The sequence below is a fragment of the Ranitomeya variabilis genome, chromosome 2, assembly GCF_051348905.1.
Source record: "Ranitomeya variabilis isolate aRanVar5 chromosome 2, aRanVar5.hap1, whole genome shotgun sequence".
Lineage (NCBI taxonomy): Eukaryota > Metazoa > Chordata > Amphibia > Anura > Dendrobatidae > Ranitomeya > Ranitomeya variabilis.
The window spans coordinates 710,407,329-710,417,445 of record NC_135233.1 but is presented as its reverse complement, the minus strand read 5'-3'; the positions used below and the strand labels follow the sequence as shown (position 1 = coordinate 710,417,445).

Here is a 10,117-nt window from a genome sequence, read left to right as displayed (position 1 = left end):
GCGCTCATTTGAAGAGGGCTGTCCATGCTCGGTGACCATCAAACTTAACTGAACTGGAATTGTTTTGTAAAGAGGATTGGTCAAAAATACCTTCATCCAGGATCCAGGAACTCATTAAAAGCTACAGGAAGCGACTAGAGGCTGTTATTTTTGCTGTTATTTTTGCAAAAGGAGGATCTACTAAATATTAATGTCACTTTTCTGGTGAGGTGCCCATACTTATGCACCTGTCAAATTTAGTTTGAATGCAGATTGCACATTTTCTGTTAGTACAATAAACTTCATTTCAAGGCAGAAACATTACTGTGTCCAACAGTTATTAGATATATGAAACTGAAATAGCTGTTGTAAAAAAAACTATTTTTACAAAACATTAAGCTTAAGATTAATAGGGGTGCCCAAAATTTTTCATATAACTGTATATAGCAGCCACATGGTATATAGCAGCCACGTAGTATATAACAATAAAAAATTGTTATATACTCACCTTCCAGTGTCCACCGAAGCTGTCCCGCTCCTCACGATGCGGCCGGCAGCTTCCGTTCCCAGTGATGCATTGATAAATTACCCAGATGACGTAGCGTTGTCACGAGACCGCTAAGTCATCTGGGTAATTTCGCAATGCATCACTGGGAATGGAAGGTGCCGGCCGCATCGCGAAGAGCGGACAGCTTCAGTGGATGCTGGAAGGTGAGAATAGCACGATTTTTTATTTTTTTTTATTATTTTTAGCATTATATCTTTTTACTATTGATGCTGCATAGGCAGTATCAATAGTAAAAAGTTGGTCCAGGATGGGGCGACACATTGGCACTGACTGGAGGGGAGTAGGGAGGGGGCACTGACTGAAGAGGAGTAGGGAAGGGCAAATTCGCAGCTGGACTGTGCCCATCGCTGATTGGTAGTGGACAGCTGGCCGTGAGCAATCAGCGACGTGGGATATCCATGACAGACAAACAGACAAACAGACGGAAGTACCCCCTAGACAATTATATAGATAGATTAACCCTTCCAGTTTGCTTTACTATTATTCACATGGCTTTTTCCTTTGTGCAAATATTGCACTTATACATAATTATGTCCTGAATTTAAAGAAAGAGATTAAAGAGTACTTGAAAGCTAAAAGGTTTGAAGTGAAATAAGTGACAAATTGTACAGCAAAAATACTAATCAAAGCTGTTATTCTTTAATTATAAGGAAAGCATTTCACAAGAAAAATCACATCTCTGAATTTTTTTTATGGAATTATAATGCTGTGAACATACTTGAATCAAATGTATATTGTAAAATTAATATTACACATCAGCAGGGACTAAGTCCTGTTTGTCGCTTTCATTATACAAGACATATTTTGTTATAATTCGATAATTGGCATAGGGTGTGGAAGAGAGCAGATTATATAATCACCACTTACAGTATGAACCTAAAAACAAGAATGAATGATTGCCAATCATTGGCTAATTTGGGATGGCACAAGCTTTACCTACTAGAATGCATTGTATTGCTAGGGATTTGACCCTGCTGTGTAACCATTGGGTCATATAGACCCCAGCGCTGAATAAATTGAAATATTTCTAAAACTGGTCAATCTCAGACATTGACCTTCTATGTATTTTCAAGTAACATATTTATGGTTATGTTGATGATATTTTAATTTGTTTTTCAATTTTATTTCAAAGTTATTTTCAGTTTTCTGTGTTTGAGACTCTCCTGACCCCATAGTACCTTTATTGTCTGACATTTTTTTTTTTTTTATATTTACTGTTTATTCACAGGTTTTGTAATATAGTTGTAAATAAACAATGGCTAGTTCCAAGTGACACCAGCAGTGTTCCAGGACAGTGCAAACGATGCTATGTTTGTCCTCGATCGAAAGACACAAAGACGAGATTTGTTTGCAATGACTGCAAGAAGTTCATTTGTGAAGAGCATGGCACTATGATGTGCAGTGAATGCAAGGGCTACATTTATTGCCAGATCATTCATTGTCATTATGTTTTTACTAAAATGCACATAGTTGCAGTTATTGTGCATTTTTTTTATTGAATTTGAATACTTTTAGTATTTAGTGAAGCATTTTGGTATAAATTTCATAATTGTGTTTTGAAATGATGACAGAATAAAATTTGATTATTCTGAACACCAGTATGTTCATTTTAATGAAATATGACTATTTTGAGCCTGGGGCCATATAAACAAGCAGTGATTTTTTTCATGGTTCCACAGCAGGGTTAAAGGGAACCTGATAACATATGCTGCCCAGAGTAATGAAAGCTTATGCACTCAAAACCACTGATACAGAGTTAACTTTGAATATGTTTTTTGTGCTTATTCACATGTATTCGCTTGGCTGATTGTAATGTAGAGAACCCCATATCCTAGATGTGTACTACGTTTTAAATACAGATTTGCTACACACAAAGGTGTGCACTGTATGGTACCAAAAGCAAGCTCCACCAGATGGAGTTTGTTTTTGGCACCTTACACAATTATAAATATTTCTAAGGTTACCCACTGTGTATCATTTCTGATGGCTTGAAAAAAATGACTCAGATAATCGAATCTTGTTACTTATTTGTTCATTTTTTGTATGCTGCTGCCCCCGAGCTGGGAGGAGGGTGTGTCCCAGAACTTGCGGGCCCTGGGCTGTCAGAAAATGTGGGCGGCGAGCTGACGCCCAGCACTTTAAATTGATTTCCCTGCTTTTGGCTTTGGGAAAATGGATGCCGGAGGCCACGCATGTTCAGATTAAGATCTTGACTCCTGAGATCACAGCTTCTGAGATCTCAATCTACGCTAGGGCCACCTCTTGTGGCTATTTTCCCAAAGCCCACATCAGTGAGATCAATGGGAAGTGAAGAAAACTCAGCTCACTGCCGACATTTTATGACAACCCAGGGCTCACAGTAATGCCATGCAGGAACACCCCTTCCTTCCAGCCCGGGGCCCACAGCATTGCCCCACTCCTGCCGCCATCACCAGCTTCTTGCAGCAGCAAAGCAATCCTGCCTCGTTTGACCCTACTACACCGCAGTTGGCCCCCCGGTAAGCTAGCAGAAAATCGGACTATAAGACACACCAACATTTAAAACAAAAATGTTTTTCCTATTTTCCACCCCAAAATTTAGGGTGCGACTTATGTTCCCGTGCATCTTATAGTCCGCAAAATAAGGTTTTTACTTTGCAAATTAAGCATCAATTAATTAATTTGTGCTATTCTACTTTTTTCCTTTTTGGTTCTTTTCCAATCTCCTCGGTTTTGCCATATATCCACATCCACATATCCCAAGCTATGTTGGCTATGGCTGCCAATGCTTATGGAAAATGCAGCTGATTTTTTCTTATCTATCTTATATTTACAGTACCTTAGACAAGCACCATTTTTTTCCATTATCTTTTAATTGTAGTATACATTGATGTATAAAGTTTGATTCTATTCTTGCATTTATGTAGTAAGTTCAGGTCTGTCCCAATATCTATATAGATCTTACTATCTATGTAGTAAGTTTGGTTCTGTTACAGTATCTATGTCGTAATCTTCTATCTGCTCCTGCGTCTATGAGCTTGGTCCTGTTCACTTATCTTTGTTGTAGGTTTGGTTACGCCCCTTTATCTATGCAGTAAGTTGGGTTCTGTTCCAGTATTTGGCTAGTAAACTGGGTTCTGTTATTGTGCCTATGTTGTAAACTTAGATCAATTCCTACTTCTATGTAATAAGCTTGGTTCTGTTCATATACAGTATCTACAGTTGAAACCAGAAGTTTAAATACACTATATAAAAAGACATATATGCATGTTTTCTCAATATCTGGCATGACATCAGAACAAACATTTCCCGTTTTAGGTCAATTAGGATTACCATAATTATTAATATTAGCCAAATGCCAGAATAATGAGAAAGAGAAAATGTTAAGGCATTTTTATTACTTACTGCAAAGTCAAAAATTTACATACATTTCATTAGTATTTGGTACCATTGCCCTTAAACTGAACGACTTGGGCCCATTCCTCCTGACAAAACTGGTGTAACTGATCCAGGTTTGTAGGTCACCTTGCTGTCATCTGCCTTTTCAGCTTTGATCTTAATTTGTCAACAGGATTGAGGTCAGGGCTTGGTGATGGCCACTCCAAAACATTGACTTTGTTATCCTCAAGCTACTTTGTTACCATTTTGGCAGTATGCTTTGGGTCATTGTCCATTTGGAAGACACATTTCGTATGCACATGTCGGACCAAAGCACATTAATCTCTGGGACACAGATCCCATCTCCTTCCTGAGCGGTATGATGGTTAGACATTCCCATGTTGTTTGTACTTGCATATAATTGTTTGTACAAGGGCAGCACGGTGGCTCAGTGGTTAGCACTGCAGCCTTGCAGCGCTGGAGTCCTGGGTTAAAATCCAACCAAGGACAACATCTGCAAGCAGTTTGCATGTTCTCCCCGTTTGCGTGGGTTTCCTCCGGGTTCTCTGGTTTCCTCCCACATTCCAAAGACATACTGAAAGGGAATTTAGATTGTAAGCCCCATCGGGGACAGTGATGATAATGTGCACAAAACTGCGGAATATGTTAGCGCTATATAAAAATAAAGATATAAACCAAAAAAAAAGGACACAATACCACAAATGTAAATAACTACTGTAAATAAGTTTATTAAATATAACAAAGATTTAAAAAATGGAGAAACTGACAAGAATGGTGCATAATGCAAATTGCTGAATACATACAACGGGGTACAGATCAATTTAACCTGGAAAGTCAACCTCAAAGAGACTAAATAAATACTAATGAATGTCCAACAAGGTCCAAAGACCAAATAAAATGCAGAAGTATTGTCTCTCAGCATAAATACCAGTGTAAAGTTGATCCGTGGTTCCCCCAGACTCCAGCTCCAACGCACGTTTCGCCTCCCGTGGCTTTTTCAAGGAGTGAAGATATGACAAAGGTCTTGAGCTTATATACATCACCCCAACCAATCATAGCTAATACAAAGCATCATGTGATACATATCCCATTACAATGATTATAAACACCACAAAAAATAAAGCTGTGACATAAAAAATATAATTTCATTATCTAAACCGTGTATATGTGCAAGATGCAGAGTTTAAAAACAATCACCACAGCAGCTTTACACAAAACAATGACCGGATCTCAAACCGGAAATGACGTTGCGCTACTATATTAACCAAGTGTAACTAATAAAACACCACATCATATAAGAAAAAGTCACTTAATTAACACAATTAGCATAACCGCATGTACCCAGAAAATAATCCTGCACTAAGTACTCAGAATTAATGCGGAATGAGCCGGGACATGAACCGGAAATGCTGAAGCGCTCCTATGTTCACTGCAGTATAGGGATGCGCTCCAGCCTGAACCGCAGAACGGTACACTCCTCCCAGCAAATGACGTAAGACGTCTGCGCTCCCATGTGACCTGCAAAGAAGCACAGAGACAAGTGCGTTCCACCCTGGAGCGCAAACAAAAGATCACAGTACTTCATCAAGACAGGAGATACAGCGGACCCGATCGGTAATACCAAAATAAACAAAAGCAGAAATACAGCAGTCCTAATAGGTAAACAAGCATTACAGTGAATAAATATAATCACAAGAGATACAAACAATGGAATAAAATCAGTAAGTAAAAAATTTTTATAGATAGAAAAGAATCCTAACATGGGACAATACTATAAAAACACCAAAATTAACAAAATATATATATATAAAATGTGTATTAAACTAGTAAAGATGACACATCACAGTATGTGTGCAAGCGGTGTATAACACCGCTTGCCCACAATCCGGAGGGCATCAAGTTGACACAAGAAGTCCATAAGGACATAACTAAAGTAATAATAAATATGTAGACAATATAGTCCAAAAGGACATTACTCAAGTGAAAAATAATATATTTGTGTATATATAAAATATAATATAAATATACCCAATAATAATAAAATGAAATAAAAAACAGTGCAGTGAAACACACGTGCGAACGAGTGCAAAAGAATATATATATCTTTTATTAAAAAGTATAAAAAATATTTCTAATAATTTATTTATTTGCAAGTCCCAATGTAGATTTCCATCACTGTAAACAGAAAAGTTGGGAAAACTAGAAGAAAAAGAGAAGAATAAAATCAATTAAAAACAATTAAAAACAATTAAAAAACAACACAGGCGGAGAGTCCAAAATGTTGGTTGATGGGGATACACAATAATAGCTATTAATACTACATCATAAGAAAGCACTAAATGATAGTTGTTCATTGAGGCCATTAGGTGTCAATGTGCCTAACCTATACATCCACTTAGCCTCCACCTGGGCCAAGCGCTTCTTAATATCCCCACCTCTGGCGTTCAAAACCACTTGGTCAATCCCTCTGACTTTTAAAAGAGACCCCTTACACTGATGAAATAACTTAAAATGTTTGGGCAGTGTTTTAAGGGAATCAACCTCAGTAGTGGTTTGTGCCGCTTCTATATCAAGAACATGCTCCCTAACTCTCCGTCTGAATTCCCTTGAGGTGAGACCAATATATTTGAGTCCACACGGGCAACTGGCACAATATATAACTGCCATGGTAATACAAGTAATTGGGTAAAGGATCTTATATGTTTTATCCCCATCAGCATTTGAGAAATTGACACAGTTCTCTATATTGGGACATGCCACACAGGCGCCACAAGGACGACAACCAAGTTTAGGACCACGTGATCCAAACGGGTTGTCAACCTTTTTTTTGATGTAGTGGCTATGAACCAAGGTGTCCCGAAAATTTGGAGATCTTCTGTATGTGACAGATGGTCTAGCTGGTAAGTACTGCATTAAAATGGGATCCAGTTGTAAAATTCTCCAATGTTTTGATAGAATATTTCTCATCTCATACCATTTGCAGTTAAACGACTGGATGTAGCGTACCTTATCCAAATCTTGAGTTGTCGATCTCTGTTTGTTTAAAGCTCGGGAACGATCAGTGTGTTTAGCTCGCCAATATCCCCGTTCAATGGCTTGCGAGGAATATCCTCTTTCAGTGAATCTCCGACTCAGGTCTCTGCTCTGTTTTTCAAAAGACTCTTCATCTGAGCATATCCTGCGCATCCTCAAAAATTGTCCCACAGGTATACCACGAATTAGACTGGATTGATGTGATGATGAAAAGTGGAGTAAACTATTGGTTGAGGTAGGCTTCCGGAACACATCCGTGTGAATGAATCCAAGGTCATCAACTGTTAAACAGACATCCAAAAATTCAACATCAGACCTTCCTGCTTTGTATGTCAATCGTAAATTCAAATCATTGTCATTCAGATGTCTCATGAAGGTCTGCAGTTCCTCTCGAGACCCCTGCCAGATGAACAGAATATCATCAATGAACCTTCCCCAGTATTGCACTCTATCCACCATGGTAATGGGTTCTGTAATAAAAATCTTTCTCTCCCACAGCCCCAGGAACAGATTAGCATATGAGGGCGCAAAGGCCGCCCCCATTGCTGTACCCTGGAGCTGTAGGAAAAACTTCTCATTAAAAACAAAAAAATTATGTGTGAGTGCAAACCGGAGAAGGTCCATGATGAAAGTGCAAAACTCACCATCTTGGTCAGACATAGTCAGAAACTGTTCAACAGCCATCAAACCGTCTTCATGTTTGATTGAAGTGTAGAGGGATTCGATGTCACAGGTCACTAAGACCATATTATCCTCTAACTGGATTCCATCCATTTTCCGGAGAACATCGTTTGTATCCTTTAGGTACGAAGGTAATGTTTCTACCAAAGGATGAAGAACAAAATCAATAAGTTTACATATGGGTTCACTGAAACCATTATTTCCAGCCACAATGGGACGACCTGGTGGACAAACTACATTCTTATGCACCTTTGGAAGGGCGTAAAAAGTTGCGATCGTTGGATATTCAATAGTTAGATATTCCATTTGTTTCTTACTAATGATGGAAGAGTCAACAGCTTTCTGCAATATGTTCCTGAGCTGTAAACAGAAGGATGAGAGGGGATTGAACGTAAGCTTTTTATAACACTTAGCATCTCTAAGCAATCTGTACACCTCCCTCTCATACATTTCACAGGGCCAAATAACTGTGTTCCCACCCTTATCCGAGGGTTTAATTACTATGTCAGTTCTAGCAGACAGCTCTTCAATGGCTTTCTTCTGTTCCCACGTATAATTATGGCCCGAGATTCTGGATGATATTTTTTCCAGATCCTCACTGACCAATTTAACAAAAAGATCAATATTGGCATTTAAAGCGAGGGAAGGAAATTTTTTCGATTTGGGAATCAAGCTTCTTGGAAACTTACTTGTTGGCATTGGTGATTGTTCCAGCAATAATTCATTCAAAGCATCCAGGGCTTCCACCTCCTCTACTGTATCCAGGGTCAAAGCAGTGCCTTCCGTTGAGGTCTTATGATGAAGTTTTTTTAAAAGCAATTTGCGTGCGAAGAGATGCAAGTCTTTTATAGCTACAAATGGATCAAATTTAGCAGTAGGTGAAAAATTTAAACCAAGGTCAAGTACCTCCAATTGCGGGGCTGTAAGCTCAATATTAGATAAATTGATTACCTTATTCGTGGCCGTAGTATTTATTCCAGTCCCCAAAGGAATCATCCTTTTCCTAGGAGATAGATGACCATGGTTCTTACGCTTCTGTGTCCTTGTATTATACACTCTTCTTGGTCCTGAACCACTGGATTCATAAGATGTCGAAGACGTCACCGATCCACTCCTTGCTCTAGCTTGTCTTGGAGGGAGCTTCCACTTATATACTCTGTTATTTTCCTTATCAGCCAAATCCCTTGCATATTTTTTGGTTTTGGTTTCCTTGATCTGTTTCTCCCACAAAACATGTAGGTCCTCTAATTCCTTCCTAAATTTCTCAGATTCTGCCTGCGTAATCAATTTATTGAGATCCTTCTGAAGATCCTCTATTTCTTTTTCCAATACAGACAAAGATTGTGAATTGAATTCCACTATAAGGGCCAAAAAAGATTTGGAACAAGTGTCACATATATTCTCCCATGCTGATGAGAACCCTGTATCTTCTCTACCATATGACGGGAACAGTTGCACCCGCAAACCTCTAGGGATCAATTGTCTACTCAAATAATTTTCCAAGAAAATTTTATTCCACCAGATTTTGATTCTCCGGTGGAAACCATTTTTAATTTTACTCTTAAGCTCACGTATGTTGCTCAAATCAGTGCTATCTTGCACAGGTTCCCCTTTAAACATATTTTCTGCTTGTATCAGCCAATTGGCCTCAAGGGTACGTAAATCCATCTTGAAAAGAAACAGAAACAACAATATACCATTAATGTTTACCGAAATAAGGTAAAAAATGATGAAACACAACTAAGTGAAAATCCCACTTAAATGTCCTAGATACCAAGTTATAAACCAAAAAAAAAGGACACAATACCACAAATGTAAATAACTACTGTAAATAAGTTTATTAAATATAACAAAGATTTAAAAAATGGAGAAACTGACAAGAATGGTGCATAATGCAAATTGCTGAATACATACAACGGGGTACAGATCAATTTAACCTGGAAAGTCAACCTCAAAGAGACTAAATAAATACTAATGAATGTCCAACAAGGTCCAAAGACCAAATAAAGTGCAGAAGTATTGTCTCTCAGCATAAATACCAGTGTAAAGTTGATCCGTGGTTCCCCCAGACTCCAGCTCCAACGCACGTTTCGCCTCCCGTGGCTTTTTCAAGGAGTGAAGATATGACAAAGATATGCTTTAAACAAACAGAGATCGACAACTCAAGATTTGGATAAGGTACGCTACATCCAGTCGTTTAACTGCAAATGGTATGAGATGAGAAATATTCTATCAAAACATTGGAGAATTTTACAACTGGATCCCATTTTAATGCAGTACTTACCAGCTAGACCATCTGTCACATACAGAAGATCTCCAAATTTTCGGGACACCTTGGTTCATAGCCACTACATAAAAAAAAAGGTTGACAACCCGTTTGGATCACGTGGTCCTAAACTTGGTTGTCGTCCTTGTGGCGCCTGTGTGGCATGTCCCAATATAGAGAACTGTGTCAATTTCTCAAATGCTGATGGGGAT

At 38.5% G+C, this 10,117-nt stretch overlaps 1 protein-coding gene across 1 annotated transcript; it reads right to left on the bottom strand.

Annotated features, from left to right (window-relative positions):
• Positions 1–5,351: 5,351 nt before the first annotated feature.
• Positions 5,352–8,596, bottom strand: LOC143803929 (uncharacterized). Its single transcript, XM_077281687.1, has 4 exons — positions 8,329–8,596; positions 7,603–7,999; positions 6,932–7,239; positions 5,352–5,477 (listed from the first exon to the last, which is right to left on the bottom strand). Exons 1-4 carry the CDS (start codon positions 8,362–8,364, stop codon positions 5,352–5,354), a joined length of 867 nt encoding a protein of 288 aa, XP_077137802.1. The 5' UTR covers positions 8,365–8,596.
• Between the last annotated feature and the right edge of the window lie 1,521 nt (positions 8,597–10,117).

What these genes read in the sequence shown, in the direction of transcription:
- LOC143803929 (XM_077281687.1), bottom strand. Translation starts at nt 8,364, where the DNA reads ATGAATTATTGCTGGAACAATCACCAATGCCAACAA. An exon ending in ACAATCACCAATGCCAACAA is followed by an intron (nt 8,000 to 8,328) that starts GTAAGTTTCCAA and finishes TTCTGTTTACAG; the next exon opens with CTCAGGAACATATTGCAGAA. An exon ending in GACTATGTCTGACCAAGATG is followed by an intron (nt 7,240 to 7,602) that starts GTGAGTTTTGCA and finishes TCTGTTTAACAG; the next exon opens with TTGATGACCTTGGATTCATT.